Source organism: Pogoniulus pusillus, chromosome 26, assembly GCF_015220805.1.
Source record: "Pogoniulus pusillus isolate bPogPus1 chromosome 26, bPogPus1.pri, whole genome shotgun sequence".
NCBI classification, from domain to species: domain Eukaryota; kingdom Metazoa; phylum Chordata; class Aves; order Piciformes; family Lybiidae; genus Pogoniulus; species Pogoniulus pusillus.
In genome coordinates, this window is record NC_087289.1 from 16,963,932 (window position 1) to 16,984,457 (window position 20,526).

At 46.9% G+C, this 20,526-nt stretch overlaps 1 protein-coding gene across 3 annotated transcripts in view; it reads left to right on the top strand.

Moving 5' to 3' along the window:
- Window positions 1–18,198, top strand: part of STAG1 (STAG1 cohesin complex component) — a 232,677-nt gene extending 214,479 nt beyond the window's left edge. For 2 of the 3 annotated variants that reach the window (XM_064165354.1, XM_064165356.1), the window contains 5 exons: window positions 5,118–5,323; window positions 11,056–11,227; window positions 13,967–14,077; window positions 15,341–15,455; window positions 17,056–18,198. In XM_064165354.1, the coding sequence (XP_064021424.1) occupies window positions 5,118–5,323; window positions 11,056–11,227; window positions 13,967–14,077; window positions 15,341–15,455; window positions 17,056–17,172 (721 nt within the window). In that variant the 3' untranslated portion in view covers window positions 17,173–18,198. The remainder of the gene's footprint in view (window positions 1–5,117; window positions 5,324–11,055; window positions 11,228–13,966; window positions 14,078–15,340; window positions 15,456–17,055) is intronic. The other variant, XM_064165355.1, reaches the window with a different exon arrangement.
- The last annotated feature ends 2,328 nt before the right edge of the window (window positions 18,199–20,526 follow it).

Here is a 20,526-nt window from a genome sequence, read left to right on the forward strand (position 1 = left end):
CTGTAGATTCTCCTGCATCTGTTAGCTCAAGTGCCCTTAGCTTGATTCCAATTTCATTTAGTGAAGCTTATCCTTCCTGTGCAGCCATCATCCTTCCCAGGAGTTTCTCCAGGTTCTAAGATGTAAAGTTACATCATTCTACAGTTTCCATTGCAGTTTAATTTGACCTGCTCCTTTGCATGCAATTCAGTACTGCTGGAGATCTTTCTTCACCTTCTATGTTGCCATTTACATTTTCTTCTCAGAGCAAGAAGTGCTGCTTCTCGGTGGTTGCATATGTGGAAACCCACTCCTTGGTGCCCCCATGTGCAACCACTGGCTTGTTTTGCACAACTGTAAAGACTGCTGCTGCAGAGTCAGTCACTCCTGATTTTATCTGTCTCTGTTGTAGTCGTCTCTATCGGAGCTGTTTACTTGAGCTGAGCTTGAAGGATCAGTGAGAAGAAGTAGTGAAGATCAGAGAAAAGGTCCTTTAAGGCGTGGTTTGTCTGATCTGTGCTAAATCATTCCTTTAAGCTGAGTTCAGACTGCCCTAGATTGCATTTGCTGTGGAGACTGAGAAGAGCTGAGATAACTTGCTTGGATGTAAAGATGTCATTTGAGATACCTGCGTCCCTTCCCTTGAGACCTCTGTCAGGTTTGCACTCCTCAGGCCATGGCTGTGTTGCCCATAGTGCCATACTCATTTGCCTGACTCCTCCAATCCACAGGGACCTCTCCCCCTCCTTCCAAAGAGGTTGCCTGCGAACAGGAAGGTACATGACCACCATCTGGTGGAGAAGTCATGTGTACAGGGTCATTCACCTCCCTCTCTGCCCAGTGACTGTCCCTAAATTCAGCAGTGGGTTGTTTGTCTGGAGGCAAAAGTGCTCCAGAGTAACCCTGAGGTCTTTTGAGTCTGTAGCTGCCTGTCTCCCAGAAGTCCTCTAGCTTGGCTTCCCTACTGCCCAAACCTTCATTGTCTGCCCAGCATGTGTCATCTGCTCTTGGTACCAAAGGCCATTCCTGCCACAGTTCTGCAAACTGCTCTTTTGCAGGGCTTCTGCTTCCTTGCTTGGTTCACTGCTGACTTTCTTGTGTGGGGCAAGAAAAGGGAGATGTTCTCAGTTAGGGAATGGAGCAACAGCATTGGTTCAGTTTGGTTTTTCTATCCTATTCATTTGACTGATGTCTCATTTTATGAGCATCCTGCAGAATTAGTGATAGTTCTTTAAGGATTTCATCAAATCTGTGGATTTAGTTTAAAGCTTTAAGGTGCCAGGCTCTTACAGTTTAGCAAGAATGGATTTCTGCTAAAGCAGTTCCAAACACACAAGGCAGATGCAGGCAAGGAAATCCTGAACAATTCATCTAAGACAGTAAAAAGGCATTTATTTCACTTGTTTTTTTTCAAATAGAGGGACTGTTAGCTTAGACCAGACACTGTTGGGTGTCTAAAGTGAGAGGAGACAAAGCATCACTGTGAGGTTCTTCCCTCTAGAAATTCAGAGTTTCTATCCTTGTTGAAGCTGCTAAGAACTGCCACTACAGAGCTCCTCTAAAATGCACAGCAAATGTTGTCTCAAGTTTGGCACTGAATCAGTGAAGAATCCCCAAGTGGTGTGGTTTTTCCTGTATCACTGTTTGGGCACAACCTGTGTACTCTGGCTTTGTAAATACAAACTTGGTGTAGAAAACCTTCTTGCTCTCCAAGACTGTTCTGCAGGTAGAAAAACCCAAGAGCTTCCCCTTCAGTGCAAGGTTTGGGTGTTGCTCAGGCTATATGCACAAAGGGGGAAGGAAGAAGCATTTGCACTATTGAATAAAACAGCAGACAGAAAACACTGAGCAGAATCATCCTGATCACTGAATCAAACCAAAATCCCCTTAAAAATTGGGAGTGACTGTTAGCAAAGTTCCTTGTCCTGCTCAGAAAGCTAGGCTGTGTTTGAGCCTGCTGGCAGCTATCAGGGCAAATCTTCATCTCCAGGCAGATCCTGTGGGTTTGCCACCTTCCACTTCAGACAACTTGGAAAGGTGTTGTTGGAGGAAACTATATTCAAAACATGAAGGAAGTGGTGTTGAAGGATCCTAATTTCTCTTACCTACCTTCTGACTGCTAGGTTCTGCAGTTTGAAACACATACTGTGTCCAGTTCTGGGCCCCTCAGTTCAAGAGAGATGTTGAGGTGCTGGAAGGTGTCCAGAGAAGGGCAACAAAGCTGAGGAGGGGCCTGGAGCACAAACCCTATGAGGAGAGGCTAAGGGAGCTGGGGTTGTTTAGCCTGGAGAAGACGAGGCTCAGGGGTGACCTCATTGCTGTCTACAACTACCTGAAGGGAGGCTGTAGCCAGGTGGGGTTGATCTCTTCTCCCAGGCAACCAGCAACAGAACAAGGGGACACAGTCTCAAGTTGTCCTGGGGAAAGTATAGGCTGGATGTTAGGAGGAAGTTGTTGGCAGAGAGAGTGCTTGGCATTGGAATGGGCTGTCCAGGGAGGTGGTGGAGTCACCATCCCTGGAGGTGTTCAAGAAAAGCCTGGATGAGGCACTTAGTGCCATGATCTGGTTGACTGGATAGGGCAGAGGGATAGGTTGGACTGGATGATCTTGGAGGTCTCTTCCAACCTGGTTGATTCCATGATTCTATGATTCGAATCACTTCTATGTGGATTTGCATATTAAGACATTTTAAAGACTACTTCTAAACCCATAGTTGAATAGTCAGTGGGGAAAGAAGCCGTTTCAAATGCCCTCCAGACCATGTCCAGCAGGGAGGTTGGTTCCTCCTTCAGTTAACAAGTGTGCATTGGGCTTCTCTGTGGCATTAGAACAGATCTGCAAACATCTTCTGGCAAAGCAGCTGCTTGCATTTGAAGAAGACATCTTTCTTGTTCCAAGATGCAAAAGGTTAATCCTCCACCTTCACAACAGTGGTTCTAATTTAGTCTGTCTGCTGACACTGTAGCAATATACAGAGGTGGCTTCCTTGATATGCAAAACAGGAAAGGAATTCACATGGGTGTGCTGTGAATGATCAGACAGAGGTGGGAGGAAGGTTCTTTCTTGGGGAAAGAACATTTTCTATTTATCTGTGAGTAACCTGTGCATGATTAGCTGTGTCACTTTGCTTTGAGGGAATGACATGTGGTCTTACTCAGAGGTGCAATCATAGAATGGTTTGGGTTGGAAGTGACCTCCAAAGGTCATCTAGTTCAACCCCACTCTAGGGAGCAGGGACATCCTTCATTAGATCAGATTGCCCAGAGCCCTGTCAAGCCTGACCTTGAATAGCTCCAAAGATGGGGCCTCAGCTACCTCCCTGGGAAATCTGTTCCAGTGTTCATCACCCTCGTGGTAAAGTTGTTCCTAACATCCAATCTAAATCTAATTTAAGCCCATTGCATCTCATCCTATCACTGCAGGCCTCTATAAACAGTCTCATTCCAGGCTTCTTGTCGACACCTTCAGGAACTGAAAGGCAGCTGTTAGGTCTCCCTGGAGTCTTCTCTTCTCCAGGCTGAACAACCCCAGCTCCCTCAGCCTGTCCTCACAGGAGAGGTGTTCGGCCCCCTGGTCATTTTTGTGGCCCTTCTCTGGACCTGCTCCATCAGGTCCATGTCCTTCTTGTGTTGAGGGCACTAGAACTTGATGCAGTGGCTTAGGTTGGAAGGGACCTTAGAAGCCATCTATTCTAATTTCCCTGCCAGGGATCTCTCTCAATTAGACTTGGCTGCCCTATCCATGGCATTACATTAAAATATGGAAACACCATGTGGGATGAAAGTGATAAAATACTGCTACAGGCTGGCCAGGGATGTGCTTGAGACCCTGTCCCTGGAGACATTCAAGATTAGACTTGATGTGAGCCTGGGCAGCCTGATCTAGTTGGAGGTGTCCCTGCTGGCTGGAGGTGTTGGACTTGATGGCTTTTGAGGGTCCCTTCCAACCCAATGCAATCTGTGACTCTGAACAGCCAGTCAGAAAATGCCTGAACTGAAAGCCTCACTATTAGCTGAAGCTATCCCAGCACCTGCACAGAAAGCACTGAAAAAAAGCATCCTTTTGTCTGCAAAGCTCAGTATGGGACCTGAGCTGCCAACAGACTGAGCCTGCTTCACTTCTGAGCTGCTCAGCATTAATAACCACACCTTTGCTTTAGCTCAGCCAGTCCTGCATCGATGCACTTTGTAGTTAGTTAGAAAGTAGTGACTTAAAATCTGTAATTAAATGGGCAGTCTGATCTAGGAGGTGTCCCTGCAGGGGGGGGTTGGACAGGGATGACCTTTGAGGGTCTCTTCCAACTCAGTACCATCTGCAAACTAGCATTAAGCACTGGACATTATGAAGAGAGGTTGCAGGTCCACTTCAGAGGGGGTGAAAGAGGAAACAACGGTGCTGTGCCTCTCTAATTTTCTGGGGACAGAGTGTATGAGAGCAGCCAGGAAGAAAGGGACCTGGGGGTACTGGTAGGTAGTAGCTGGACATGAGCCAGCAGTGTGCCCAGGTGGCCAAGAGAGCCAATGGCATCCTGGCCTGCATCAGGAACTGTGTGGCCAGTAGGACAAGGGAGGTTATTCTGCCCCTGTACTCAGCACTGCTCAGGCCACACCTTGAGTGCTGTGTCCAGTTCTGGGCTCCTCAATTCAAGAGAGATGTTGAGGTGCTGGAATGTGTCCAGAGAAGGGCAATGAATCTGGTGAGGGGCCTGGAGCAGAGCCCTGTGAGGAGAGGCTGAGGGAGCTGGGGGTGTGCAGCCTGCAGAAGAGGAGGCTCAGGGCAGAGCTCATTGCTGTCTACAACTACCTGAAGGGAGGCTGTAGCCAGGTGGGGGTTGGGCTCTTCTGCCAGGCAACCAGCAACAGAACAAGGGGACACAGTCTCGAGTTGTGCCAGGGGAGTTCTAAGCTGGATGTTAGGAGGAAGTTACTCACAGAGAGAGTGATTGGCATTGGAATGGGCTGCCCAAGGAGATGGTGGAGTCGCTGTCCCTGGAGGCGTTGAAGCAAAGCCTGGCTGGGGCACTTAGTGCCATGGTCTGGTTGATTGGATAGGTTGGACTGAATGATCTTGGAGGTCTCTTCCAACCTTGTTGATTCTCTGCTTCTTTTCTATGCTTCTAATTGTCTTTTGTTTTCAGTCACTCCTACTTAGAGAAGTTTCTGACGGAGCAGATGATGGAGAGGAGAGAAGACGTGTGGCTGCCGCTCATCTCCTACAGGAACTCTCTGGTTACGGGCGGTGAGGACGACAGGATGTCCGTTAACAGTGGAAGCAGCAGCAGCAAAGCCTCTTCAGTAAGGAATAAGAAGGGACGGCCACCTCTGCACAAGAAGAGAGTGGAAGGTTGGTATGGTGTCAGCTTGCCTGGTAGGGCTGTCTCTCTTTTGGTACATACGTTACAGCTTTTCTTTGTAGGAGCCCTTCTAAGTTATCACTTAGTGCTGGAAGATAGGACACATTGGATGTGTGGTAGCAACAGCACATCTGCTCCCCAAATTCCTGACAAGCCTGAACGTGGTTTTAGGAGCAATTCCATCCCAAGTCCCTCTTCTTGTTTGGCTTCACTGCGATCTGTGGGTTCAAAGCTATTAAAAGCTGTTACTGAAGCGGGGAAGAGGAGGTGTCTGTGCAGTTACCTGCTCTGCCCCTTCTGCAGGCATGGACTTCTTTCTGCCTACACTTAGTCTGAGCTGTTCTTCGTTAGCAGGGTGATGGTTTGGGTGTTCCCCACCCCCACACACTTTAGAAATCACCCAGACTGGACTCAGCCAGCTCTGGAAATTGAATGAAGCTTATATTTACAGCTGGCACAATATGCAAGCAGATAGTTACAGTAGATACAGTTATAGACAGAAACAGACAAGGTAAAAGGTAACACAGTAACACAACTCCCCTCCCAGAAACCTGAGTCCCCAGCAGGGGCTCCCAACCACCCTTTCACCTTACCCCTACCCCTCAACCTTACCCCAGTCCCAAGGAAGAATGGAGGTTCAGCCAGGGGGTTAGGAAGCAAAGTGGGTTAGCCCAAAATGGAGAGTGAGGTTAGAGAGCTGCAGCTCAGCCAGCAGCCCCGGCGAGAGTGATGCCGAGAGTGTCGTCTAATGTTTTTATTTCTTGTTCCTTACCCACCCCCCCACACTTTGTATTTGCCCCAGCTAACTCAGATGGCCTCTGGGAATATAGATGAAGCAATTTATTTACAGCTAGCAGAATTTACAAGCAGCTATTTACAATCTATACAGTTATATACAATTATATACAGAAATATACAAAGGATAAACAATACAGAAGCACAACTCCCCTCCCAGAAACCTGAGTCCCCAGGAGGGGCTCTCAAACCACCCCAACACCTTCCCTGGCCCTCTCAACCTTACCCCAGTTCTCAGGAAGAAGAGAGGTGCGGCCAAGAGGTTAGGGAGCAGGGTTAGTAGGAGCAAGGTTAATGAGATGTGACCAGGTCTGAAGGCAAAGGCAGAAGAGAAAGACAAAATGGAGAAAGTTTACTTCTTCTTCCCAGAGCTCCCAGCGAGACTGTGAGAGAAGTTGACATCAATTGTTTTTTCATTCCACTGCCTGTTATCTAGTTCTTGTACCAAAACATTCCAGCTTGCTTCTAACTAGCACACTATGCTTCTCAGCAAGCCTGTGAGTGAAGTAGCCATCACCACTGTTTTCTTTCCACAGCCTGTAATCTAGTTCTTCTCACCCAAACATTCCAGCCTGCTTCAAACCAGCACAGGGTGTTAGGGCAAACTCAGAGCAGAAGCTCTGATGCAGATCTGTTGCTTCACGGTGCCGCTGGAGAACACTGGAAAAGACAACTCTGCCTATACCCAGTGTCTGTGCTTGCTGCTCCTGTGACTCCAGGCACATGCATCAGCAGTTTGGCTGTGGTAGCCATTTCTTACAAGACTGCATTTGTTCCCAGTTCAGCTCTATGCTATAGTGTGTTCTGTGGAGGTAGACTTCTTGCTTCCCTCCAGAGGTGTAAGTAGGATCTTGAAACTTCAGGGTTTTTAGCAAGGTTGGTAGGGCAACAAAGCTGGTGAGGGGCCTGGAGCACAAATCCTATGAGGAGAGGTTGAGGGAGCTGGGGGTGTTTAGCCTGGAGAAGAGGAGGCTCAGGGGTGATCTTATTACTGTCTACAACTACCTGAAGGGGCATTGTAGCCAGGTGGGGGGTGGCCTCTTCTCCCAGGCAACCAGCAATAGAACAAGGGGACACAGTCTCAAGTTGTGCCAGGGGAGGTACAGGCTGCATGTTAGGAGGAAGTTCTTCACAGAGAGAGTGATTGGCATTGGAATGGGCTGCCCAGGGAGGTGGTGGAAGCACCATCCCTGGTGGTCTTCAAGAAAAGCCTGGATGAGGCACTTAGTGCCATGGTCTGGTTGACTGGCTAGGGCTGGGTGCTAGGTTGGACTGGATGATGTTGGAGGTCTCTTCCAACCTGGTTGATTCTGTGATTATTCTATGATTATTCTATGATTACTGTAATAACTGCACTGTGTGGAAGCTGATGCAAATTTGCCTGAAAACACAGCAATTTCCCACAATAGCCTTAAAAATGTACCCATATAGTTGAGTCCATTTCCTGCTACAGCTGCCTCTGAGCAGTGGCTACATCCAGATCTTCAGTTCTTTATAGCCAGCCTGGAGTTCAAGTAGATAAAATACTGCTTGCTCTCTCCACACACTGCCCTGCTGCCATCAGGACAGCAGGATTCTCACAGGATTCCACTGATGAGGATTTTTTCCTTCCCTTTGTTGTTATTTTCAGTTTACTGTATTGTATTCTGCCAGTGTCCTGTTTTTTCCTGGGAAGTGTACTGTTGTCTCTGCTTCCCTGTGAGGCACTGTTTGCCTCCTGCTCTTCTGTATCCTCCTCTTTCAATGATTGATAGAAGGCAGAATTGATTTCAACACTTCCAATTTGAGTATCTCCCTTCTTTGCAACAGCTGTGGTCCACAATTTTCCACTTAAAATTACATAGGCTCAATCTATGGTGGTTCAGATCCTGACAGATCTGACTGCACAGCAGCTTCCACCAGGAGATCATCTCTGTGCACTACAAACTGGCAAGAAGTCTGTGGCCAAAAAAGACGACTGATGAGCACAACCTCTCCTGGGTGCTCTTGTGGGCTGGGTATGGGCATGTCCCTGCAACGCTGCAAACACAGCTCTGGCTCACAGTGTAACATTCAGGGACTGTGCATTTTGAGGAACACAGCTGGTGACTTCCTTTCCCCTCTCCCCTTTTCCCTCTCCCCTCTCCCTTTTTCCCTCTCCCCTCTCCCCTTTCCCCTCTCCCCTCTCCCCTTCCCCCTCTTCCCTTTCCCCTTCCCCCTCTTCCCTTTCCCCTTCCCCCTCTTCCCTTTCCCCTTCCCCCTCGTCCCTTTCCCCTTCCCCCTCGTCCCTCTCCCCTTTCCCCTCTCCCCTTTCCCCTCTCCCCTTTCCCCTCTCCCCTCTCCCCTCTCCCCTCTCCCCTCTCCCCTCTCCCCTCTCCCCTCTCCCCTCTCCCCTCTCCCCTCTCCCCTCTCCCCTCTCCCCTCTCCCCTCTCCCCTCTCCCCTCTCCCCTCTCCCCTCTCCCCTCTCCCCTCTCCCCTCTCCCCTCTCCCCTCTCCCCTCTCCCCTCTCCCCTCTCCCCTCTCCCCTCTCCCCTCTCCCTTCTCCCCTCTCCCTTCTCCCCTTTCCCTTCTCCCCTTTCCCTTCTCCCCTCTCCCCTCTCTCCTTTCCCTTCTCCCTTCTCCCCTTTCCCTTCTCCCCTTTCCCTTCTCCCCTTTCCCTTCTCCCCTTTCCCTTCTCCCCTTTCCCTTCTCCCCTTTCCCTTCTCCCCTTTCCCCTCTCTCCTTTCCCTTCTCCCCTTTCCTTTCTCTCCTTCCCCTTCTCTCCTTTCCCCTCTCCCCTCTCCCCTTCCCCCTCTCCCCTCTCCCCTCTCCCTTCTCCCTTCTCCCTTCTCCCTTCTCCCCTCTGCCTTCTCCCCTCTCCCTTCTCCCCTCTCCCTTTCCCCTCTCCCTTCTCCCCTCTCCCCTCTCCCTACTCCACTCTTCCTTCTCCCCTTTCCCCTCTCCCTTTTCCCCTCTCCCCTTTCCCCTCTCCCCCTTCTTTACAAGCAAGGCTTTGGGTTTTTTTATGTACCAATGATGAAATAATCAGAGATTGTAAACATAGAACCATAAAGGTTGGAAAAGATCTCCAGGATCATCAAGTCCAACCTTCTACCCGACACCTGTGTCTCAAAGTGCCACATCTGCTTGATCCAATCCTCACAAGTTAAGTGCTTGCTGTTCACTCACCTGTGTAAGCTGAGCTGTGAGGAGGCAGTCTTGTGAACAAATTAACTGATGTGCACAAATCTTTGGGGCTTTTTTTATCTTTGCTTACATACTTTTAGAACTCTTCCAAAAATTATGGCTTTAATCTTAACCTGACAGTACAGTTACAAATTGGGACCTCTCTAACCACCCTTGTGATTCCTTTCTCACCTAAATCCAGCCTGTACTGGGTTCAGCAGGCTGTCCAGGTGGGAGAACATTCCCTATTGCTACTGAAAGCAAATCTGCCCCATGAAATGTCTTCAAAATGCCTTAAGGGAATCAAACAGACATAGAATGTTTTAAAAATCTGTAAAATAAAAAGGTCCAAAAGTCAGTTGAAGAAGAGGTCACTTTTTACACAACATCTATACCCAAGGGGTATTAAAAGGCATGGGGAAAAACTGGAAGATCAGTTGATATCCCCCTCTACTTTCTCACCACACGTCTTGTTGTTAGTAAATCTGTTCTCTTCCCTTCTCCTTTCTTGTCATCTCCTCTGTCTTTCACTGGCTCCAGCAATTTACACTTTTTTCTGCCTATCCCTTGCCTATACACTTCTCTGCTCTGTCACATTCTCCTCAAGTCCCCCATCTTCCTTCCTCTCTGGTTTGCTCCCTGCACAGTCTGAGCACAGCATCCCACTGAGACCTTCAGTCACCTTCTATCTCCAGTCCTGTCAGCTCTGAATATGCTGCCTAAAATCACTGCTAGGAGCTCACACTAACCAATGCTCCCTCTGTACTCCACTGAAATGCTTCTTACTGAAGTTTCTAAAGGTCTGGGCTGATGAAATTGGAGGTTTTGTCCTCCACCATTGCACCTCTCCTTGTTTGCTGCATGCATCTGACACTGCAAGTGTTGCATTTAGATTGTGAGTGCAGTAACTGGGAGTTTCTGTGCTGTGTCTGTGCAAGAAACGACACTATAGGTAGTGCTGCAGTACAACATCTGTTTGCAGTGTTGGTTGGTTGGTTTGGTAATCATTTTTAAACATGTTTTACTTCAAATTGTTATTGCTGGGAATATCATAGAATCAGATCATAGAATCATATCATAGAATCAACCAGGTTGGAAGAGACCTCCAAGATCATCCAGTCCAACCTAGCACCCAGCCCTATCCAGTCAACCAGACCATGGCACTAAGTGCCTCATCCAGGCTTTTCTTGAAGACCCCCAGGGACGGTGCCTCCACCACCTCCCTGGGCAGCCCATTCCAATGCCAATCACTCTCTCTGTGAAGAACTTCTTCCTAATATCCAGCCTATACCTACCCTGGCACAACTTGAGACTCTGTCCCCTTGTTCTATTGCTGGTTGCCTGGGAGAAGAGGACACCCCCCACCTGGCTACAATGCCCCTTCAGGTAGTTGTAGACAATAGCTTGTAGGAAAGTAAACCTTCCTTGAAGGAACATCAAATCACAGCTGCAGATGTTCTCATTTGTAGTATTAATCCAGTTGATCTCTTCAAGGCACACTTGTTTGATAAGCCATGGTCTAGTCGACTGGATAGGGCTGGGTGCTAGGTTGGACTGGCTGATCTTGGAGGTCTCTTCCAACCTGGTTGATTCTATGACACTAAATTGTTGAAAATCAAATCTGGAGAAGGAGTTGCCACTGAAATTAACTGTGTCAAAGTGTGTCAGCAGATGAAAGGCTCCCACTAGTGATGTAAGATGCTGGTGTAGTGGGTTGGCTGAGCAGATCCTGAAGGCAATTATCAGAACTGTGTCAGTAATGTTAGATGTTGTTTTTCCTAGATGAAAGCCTAGAAGGCTCATGGCTGAGCAGGAATGAAACCCTACATACTCCAGGGACACTGCAAGCACCACAGCTCACCTCAACTGTCTTGAGAGAGAACACTAGACAGATGGGCGAGCAGATCCAGGAGCACGAGTCGGAGCAGGGATCTGAACAGGACTTTTTACACAAGTAAGTGTTGTCCTTCAGTGCCAAAGGCAGCGAGCCAGGTGAAGGAGTCTTATCTGTAGCTCCATGCATGCAGCATCCATTTGACAAAACAAAGAGAAATGTCCTGGCTGCAGCTCAGCAATGCTTCAGTTATTTTCTGTTCCCAGGAAAAACGACGTTGTCATGAAATGAGAGCAGAAATGCCTTATCTTAACATTATCTCATCGCACAAGCAGGCAATTACAGTGAAATCTTCCTGGTGTTTGTGCCCCGAGGTTGAGTTGAATTGTTTCTCTAACGGACCTGTTAAATGTTCTCTTCTCTTTCCCTCTGCCCTGTGTCACAGTACAGTTAAAGCTCTCCGGACATCTTAACTGGTTGCTTGCAGATGAACTCTGCAGTTGTAGCTGCTGAGCTGTAATTCCTGATTCTGGGCTAACAACCTGCAAGCAGCTTTATTTTGCCCTGTATTTACATCCTTCTGGTCACTCAGCTCCCATTGTATCACCTCTGTTCAGAGAGGATAATATGTTGTTATCTCTCAGTAGCTGATTTGAGAAGAGTGAGTGCTGTTATGTGCCATTTCTGTTGATTTGAAGATACAGAATAAGAGTCTCTGGTTTGGAGGCCATTTTTATAGCTTCTGTAGCAAATGCACCTGATTTCTATTTAAAAGGCTTCTTATGCCAGCCAGGTAAATTGGGTTTCTCTCACTACAGTGTGGTATAAAATAGCCAGTTAATGCCTCTTGGTTTCCTCCAGTTTTTTTTCATCTTGTTTTCCTTGATACATGTTCCCCAGCTTCCCAGTTCTTCCCCAACATGCACTCACCCTGTTCAGTACTAAACTTTGCTGCAGTCTTTAATCATAGTTTTCTGAAGAGAAGTAGTTGATCATAGTTGTCTTGCCTGGGAAGGTAAAATGTTCTCCAGTCTCAAATGGCAAGGTACTTCCAAGCTGTTGTACATACCTACACAGGTCACACTGGGAGGTGTGAGCTAGCTGGCCACAAAGCAAGCACAGCTGAGGAAGAGCTCCCATTCAAATCAGTCCCAGAGCATCTCTTGAAATAACTTAATCCCATGGCACATGAGGTCTGGGTTCCTGTCTCTTACTTGCCTTTCTGAAGTCAAGGATCTGCCAGTTGTTGCCTTAACGTCTGGATTATACAGATGATGCTGTGGCTCCCAATTTCACCTTAAGACTTTTCTCCTCTGCAGTAGAAACAAAGGAAAATGCTGAGGCAGAACTAAGTTTCTGACCCTCTCACCTATCTCTGGATGCTCTTCTGAGAAGTAGCTGAGGGAACTACAGTTGTTTAGTCTGGAGACAAGGAGGTTCAGGGGAGACCCTGCCCTCTACAACTTCCTGAAAGGTGACTTTTGGTCTCTATCTCTCTAACAAGTGACAGAATAAGAGAAGATGGCCTCAAGTTGCACCAGGGGAGGTTTAGGTTGGATATTAGAAAGAACTTCCACTAAAAGGGTTCTTGAAGCCCAGCACAGGCCCCCCAGGGAAGTGACTGTTATCTCCAGCCTTGGAGGTGTTTCAAAGAGGCAGAGATGTGGGGCTCAGCACCAGATTTGTTAGGTAATGACTGGACTTGATGATGATCATCTTAAAGGTCTTTTCCAACCCAAACAATTCCATGATTCTCTTTATGTAGTTATGGGAAGTGGAACAGCTTCCAGCCACTGTGTTTTCACTCCTGAGCCTGATAAGCAGGCACTGCCTTAATCTGTGGGGGAACCTTTCCCTACTCTGGGTTCAGAAGTTGAACCAGGCTCTTCTTCTGGCTTCCAACCTGCTTTTCTCTATCTCAGATGAATACTGCAAGCAGAGAACACTTTACTGAACGTCTGCTCAGGGAGGTGGTAGAGTCACCAGCCCTGGAGGAGTTTAAGACATGTGGGCATGGTTTAATGGTCACAGGTCAACAGTTGGACTTGATGATCTTGGAGGTTCTTTCCTGCCACTCCATAGAGAAGTTCATAGTGTGAATGGACAGTGGAGAATCCTTTCCCTTCAGGCTGGAATTAGCTATTACACAGATCTTAGGAGGGCTGAAATGTAAAAGACTGGGCAGAGCTAGTTGCTGATGTGATGGGGCTAATCATGTCCAGAAGAACATTGTGCTCTAGCTTGTTCTCAAGGTGATGATGTCACTCCTACCTAGGGTAGAAGACTGCATAACAAACCCCAGTATCTATCCCCCGGTGCTGCTCAGAGCTGCACTTCGTTTACTCCTATTTCTTAGTGCATTATACCAAAGGCACTGCTGTCTGCTGCTGGATTTAAATGGTATGAAAAGCAGAGCTTTGAAGGTTTGCCTGTGACTGGACACTTAGGTTGCTCAGGGTATAAAACATTGTTGTTTCTCTTGTTGTGTGACATTTTTGTGTTAAGATGTGTGCTTTGGATCTGTCCATGCTCATATTTTGCCTGCTCTCAACCAGAGGTCAGACTGAGTAAAATGGCTTTTAGAAGTGATTCCACTTGAGGTGCATGTCACCCTAATGGATGAATAATCTCTTTTATATAGCTGCTCTTATTGCAGTGAATGGAAGAAACTCCTGTGCACATACAAGGAGAGGAAGCACCTTGTGGAAGGGCAGCCAGAAGGTTGTGTGTACCAGCATAGATGTGATTTAAATACCTTAATCCAAAGCGTGGTCAGCCACAAAGATGGAGAAGATGGCTACTGTATCAGTAGCCAATGCAAACCTGTTCTCAGTCATAATGCTGCTTGCTGTTTGTTAGTCCCCAGATGCAGATATCTTGGTTGGGCCAACAGAAGCTAGAAGATTTAAGTCGGAAGGACAGGACAGGAATGAACTACATGAAAGGGAGAACTGGCGTGAGGCACGCAGTGTAAGTGTTCAGATCAGAAACTTTTTGGATGACTATGCCACGTTTTAAATGTTAACCCTTTCTGGGCTGCTGCCAGTAATTTCTGTGACATGTTAACTTCTTTTAATGAAAGCAAGTAATGGTTGTGTAATGCCAGAACAGACACTGGGCCATACTCTGGCACTGTGGCCACACACAGGTGCCTGGAGAACGGGTCAGAGGCACATGGTACAACTCCTCGTTACTCTCTCCCAGCCTTCAACTGATTCCATTTTAGGGGGGTTCCAGCTGGTGAGGGGCCTGGAACACAAACCCTATGAGGAGAGGCTGAGGGAGCTGGGGTTATTTAGCCTGGAGAAGAGGAGGCTCAGGGCGGACCTCATTGCTGTCTACAACTACCTGAAGGGAGGATGTAGCCAGGTGGGAGTTGGCCTCTTCTGCCAGGCAAGCAGCAACAGAACAAGGGGACACAGTCTCAAGCTGTGCCGGGGGAAGTATAGGCTGGATGTTAGGAGGGAGTTGTTGGCAGAGAGAGTGATTGGCATTGGAATGGGCTGCCCAGGGAGGTGCTGGAGGCACCGTCCCTGGAGGTGTTCAAGAAAAGCCTGGATGAGGCACTTAGTGCCATGGTCTGGTTGATTGGATAGGGCTGGGTGCTAGGTTGGACTGGATGATCTTGGAGGTCTCTTCCAACCTGGTTGATTCTATGATTCTGTGATTCTTTTGTGAACCCATTTATGCTTCCTTCATACACATCATCTTTTGCCAAGGTGCCCTAAGCTATCAGAGGGAACACACAGGGGTGAATGCTGAAGTGTTGTGTGGTACAAGGTGCTAAGTGCTGTGGTAACAAGCTAGCCACATCGTTTGGGATGGAGGCCGGAGCCTCTAGTGAGATCAAGCCCTTACAGTGTTAGAAACTGGTCTTGGAGTCACTGCTGGCTTCCCAGGGATTTACCAGTGATCCTGGCAAACAGTGTAACTCCTCTTTTGGAACAGGGCAAGCACACACAGTGAGGTTATTGCCCTTTCCTTGCTAGGGACAAATCTAATTACTGTTTATAATGATATTACCTAAGACTTACTGCTTCAGCTTCTGCAAGTGCTAGGTTTGGTTTTATGTAGGGGTTTTTTGCAGTTAGTACCACAGAAGGCCACTTGATTCTCAGCCTAAGGTTTCATGTGAAGGCATTAAGGGATCAGATTTACACAGATGTTCTAATGATCATGGTTGGGAGATGTAAATGCCTGGGAATGACTTCTTCCTTTGCTTCATTTACTCAGACGAGGTCTAATGGAAGATGATGCTGAGCCCATCTTTGAAGATGTAATGATGTCCTCACGAGGTCAGCTAGAGGATATGAATGAAGAATTTGAGGACACAATGGTCATTGATCTGGTCAGTAAATCTTAATAACACCACAGTTTAAATGGCAGAAGGGTGATTTAAAAGGAATTCAGAAGTGCAGACAGAAAACACAGCCAACATTTTGTGCCTGGTTTCCTGTTGAACATGGAGGAGTGGAAATGATCTGAATGCTCCCTAGAACCTCCAACTGCAGGCTCAGGCCAAAGGGCTATTTTCATAGGAACACGAGGAGTGTTATGTAGCCCTTGATGCTCTCTGATGTTCTGAACTCGGGCAGTAACAAGTGCCTGAGGCACCAGCATGCACCTAGGACTTGCCAACCTGTGAGAAGCAGGTTATGATTTATAGGGTATCAGGTGCAGCAGTGCAGCTCTCTTAGATGAGCACTGCAGAAGTGGCTGAGTCTACATGCAGTCAGCCAAGGGCAGAAGGAGAGCTGGTGGGGGTTAGATGGGACACCAGGTGACCCCATCTGCTTGATTACGTGAAGCTGCCTGCTTGGCCTCATGGAGTACAAATGGACTCTAAAATTCAGTAACAACATTTGATTCTGGATGGTAGTTGACATTAGGAAGAGTGTGGAAGCAGTAGTCTCTGGAAGTGCCCCTATGCTGTTGTCACAGCCCTGAACTAACTCTCTTGCTGACATGGCTGGCTGTGTAGCCACATTGTGGTCAAAGTGATTCAGCCATGTTGTTGATCAGGTTTCTGATGGTTTGATTTCTGTGAGGTGGGACAGATGGAGGACCCTTAAAGGCCAGATTAGTTTACAGCCGTACCCAGGCATGTGCTGGCATAGCAGAAGGGAGAGCAGGCAGCAGTGGGTGGGTATGAGGCGATACCTTACAGTGAAATTGCTTCCAGACAGGTCAGATGGCAACCTCAGGTTCTTGCAGGGTAATGTCCTGGCTAGAGGCAGGATTTCCTCTGCGGGGGTCAGGACCTCACTGGCCTCTCTGGTCAGAATACTTTCCCTGCACAATGGGAAAGGGGATCAGTTTGCAATATGCACTTCACTGGTTTTATGCTTTCCTATTTCTCCTTTCTAAGGCACTAAGGCATAGGTTACTTTAGGACTGGGCTCCAGTGTCTTGGAATGGAAAGAAAATGCAGGCAATAACTCAGTTGCTACTGCAGAATACTGGGGGGTATCAGTGACATCCAAATGATTCTCAAGTAAGGAAGAGCCCTCTTTTGGTGGTAATCCAAGGCAAGGAAATGATCAAGCCAGTGAAGGTCACATCTACTCTTATGTTCCTAGGGAAGGACAAAACACAGAGTTCAACCCTTTTATTAATAAGTCAGTTTTCTGACCATGAAGTTCCACCATGGACTTGAAAACACAGAGCCAGTTAAAGGCAGCTTTCAGACCTAACACCAGACCGTTAAGGCAGTCGATAAGAGCCTTAAGCAAGTTCCTAGCTGCAAGCAGCGACTTAACCCCACTTTAGAGTCCATCAGCTTTTACCTGAAGGCGAATTGCAGAAGCAGTCTCCTCTGTCAGGGCCTGCACTTGCAGCAGAGCTTTGCTGGAGAGCCGTGCAGAGCCGGTGGGTGAAGGAGGAGGTGAGTGTGCCCCGGGGCCCGCGGCCCCTGCTGCGTGTTCTAAAGCGCTGCCTCCTCTTCGCAGCCGCCCTCACGGAACCGGCGGGAGCGGGCCGAGCTGAGGCCGGACTTCTTCGACTCCGCAGCTATCATCGAGGACGATTCAGTAAGGCTCTATGAGTGTTGCTTGCCCTTTAGCTGAGGTCGCTGTTGCCTTACCCCGCCTTAACGCCTGTCTCTCACCTCGCTTTTCCAGGGATTTGGGATGCCTATGTTCTGAAGTCTGCTGAAGACGTTTTACAAACTTGGAACTCTATTGTTTAGAGCTAGAGGCCTATATACTGTGATAGCTTGTATGAAAAAAAAAAACCACATTTTTGATGTGCTGGGTTTGATTTTTAACCAAATGATTGAGGTCAATCCCTTTTTGTAGTGACAGAAGGAAGAGGAGCTTCTTAATGCCACGCAGGAATCCTGGCCCATGCAGTCACCTCGGAAGGGCTGACCTACAGAATCATTTGTATCCCTCTTCTTGACTGTCCTACTACAGTTCCCCCTTTTTTTTTTTTGGGGGGGGGTGTGTTTCTTTTGTTTGTTTTGTTGGGGGTTCCCCCCCCCCAGCTGGAGGAGGAGGTTTTACATTAAGAGAGCTGTCAAAATAAACACTGTTCTCCACCTGTGTTTTCTGCAAACAACCTCGAGTGAAACCAGAACTTTTTAACTTTATTTTTCTGCTGTACAATTGAAAAACCCTTTTAACATTTGCCTTTTTCTGTTTTAAAAGCTAGCCATTTTTATGGAACCTATGCCTATCAGCCATTGACTAGCAAGGATGCTCTGAGCAGGTCGTTCTGGCTACAGGGAAGTGTTTTTGAACACACTGGATTTGATGAAGGTGATGGTACGCTTACATCCTCTCCTAGGCATTGAGGAGAACGCTCTTATACAGAGGTTAGAATCCTAATGACGTGCATCTCTGCCAAAAAAAGTTCAGATTCTGATATGCTAAACCCAGATTTTATACTCTTGAGAAGATTTATTTTTATTTATAATGGGACATAAAGTAAGAGATGTCCACGAAGCCACTTTTCCAACAGATACTGTGTAACATTCATTTTATATAGCACATGGGGGACACAAAAAGCAGTAAATTTTCTATTGGTACTTGCTCTGTGCATTTTTAGCAACTTATACCAGCAAATAAAGTATTCTCAGTAAAACACACAAACGGTTCTCAAGTAATCACTTTGCTGTTTTTACTACCTACTTCAAAGCCCTGCCAACCCGAGGTACATAAACAGCAACTTTCCTATCGATAAAAAAGAACCTAACCAGTAAATAATTGAAGGGTGGGGGAAATCACTCTAGCATACTAAAAGCAATTTTAACTGTACCATAAGAAGAAGTCTACTTTCCATGCCGTAAATACCCTTTTTGCGCTATTTTTGTAAGTTAATTTTGCCAGTTAGAAGTACTGTGCGTGCTGCATAGAGATTTGTGCTTAGATGGTGAAGTTCTTAAGCTTACAATGGAATACAGCTACATTTTCAGTGTTAACTGTGCATAGTAATTCTTTGAGGGGGAGGGAAAAAAACAAATATGATTTTTCAGAAAAGTTAAAAACAGTAAAAAAAAAACAAACAGAAAAAAAAAAACACCCAAACCGCCAAAAAAAAAACAACCCAAACCCATTCTCAGTTGATTCATTGTAATTAGAGATTTTTTCAGTGTCTTCAATGATTTGGACTTTCGTTATGCTTTGATTTTATGACTCTGCCTAGTAGCTGCTACTTAGTTACAACTGGCCTGATATCAGAGGTGCTGGCCATTCACAACTTGCACTGACTCTAGAATCTCAGAGAATCAGCCCCAAAATGGTTTAATCTTCCTTTCTGGATGCTGATATTAGCATTTGAGATACAAACCAGACTGACCCACTTGGAGCACAGCAGTTTTCAGAGGTGCTTTTCTTAGCAAAATAACTAGCAATCTTTTTTTTGTTCCTGTTACAAGCTCAACTGAAAAACAGAACATTAATGCCCAGCACTTGCTTGCTGGGAGGGGAATAATCTAACTTCAGAAACAAACCAGCATTTCACTCAGCTGAGGTTTGTTTTTTTTAACAACACCTGCAGTTCTCAGACACGGTTGCCAAAAACATTTCACCAGGTTAATTCAGCCATTCCCCAAGTGTGGGCTGGGTAACATAACAACAGAGCAGTAGCTGGAACTTTATCAGACAACATCACCTGCCTTCCTCTACCTCCCAGCCCCAAAAGCAGCAGGAATGGCCGTATTAAACTGGCATCACAATAACTCTGTGAGCATAGTAGCATAACAAATGCTGCCTGGTTTGAGTCATAGTCTCAGCCGAGCCTTGTGCTTCACAGTCCTCTGTGTGGAAAACTGATTCCTAATTGACCATTGTATAATACTGTATAACAGCCATTTATGCTCACGGTACCTGCAATGGGTTTCCAGTTCAGTTTGCAGTCAATAGGTTTTGTATTATTGAGTGTCTCCTTGATTGGTTTTGCTAAGTAATTCTGTAAATTGTACATTTACAATATGAGGTTTTTTTTTTTTTCCCTTTTGTACAATTTAAAACTGATGCTTCACCTTTCATTTAATAAACTATTCGAAATCATAAGTATGATGAGCACCCTCTTCACTATTAACTTGCTTTTAAATGCTTCTCTGGACCATCACATCTTCTCATCCCATTTATTAGGAGCCAGAGGAAGCCCCAAAAGGACATCCTCGGGTAGCCCAGGCCTCACCTCCAGATTCCCTACGGGTACCTGACCTATTCAACCTCAGAGCAAAGGAAAACCCTGTCTGGTCTTTCTCCTTTTCTTCCCTTTTCTTCCTCCAGTGTGGTGTATTTTTGGGTTGTGGCTGAGCTGGGGAGGGATTATCACGAGACTGCTGCGTATCTGTAAGTCACCACACAGGCTGGGAGAGCTGCACTACTAAGACAGCTGCTGGAACGCTCACAAATCCTGTCCCGTGCTTCTGAAGTGAACTGGACCACCTGGGAAGGAATGGCAGTGCTAAAGGCTTGGAAGGTCTGACAGCCAGCTGGGCTAACTGGAGCGTTACTGATTCCTGAAACAAAAGGTCCTGTTGTTATTCCCATGTCTGAGAGAGAAAGGTGCTGTTTCTGTCCAACCCGTGAGCGAGTTCATCTCTGTAGTGCTAAAGCAAAGTGACTTCTTTATTGTCTGGCCCACTTCCTAAAGAAAAGCCAGTCCAGTCAGGAAAAGTAAGGAGATGGAGCAGGTGAGGAACAGGGATAGGCTTCAAGTGCTGTACTGCACTCCCGAGACAAAGCCTCAACGCTGCCTCATCAACCCCTTGTAAGTTATGCTCAGCTCCTGCTGCACCATGGAGCACAGTAAGTAACCTGTGCTATGTTTAAGTTCAGAGGCTGCTCTCTCTTGAAAGAATTTGATTTTTCATCTGTTGTTTCTGCAGGTAACTGGAATTCAAGAGAATGCTGAGTACTGTGGCCACAGCAGCCTTCCAGAGCGTTTCCAAAGCTGGCAGAGCAACT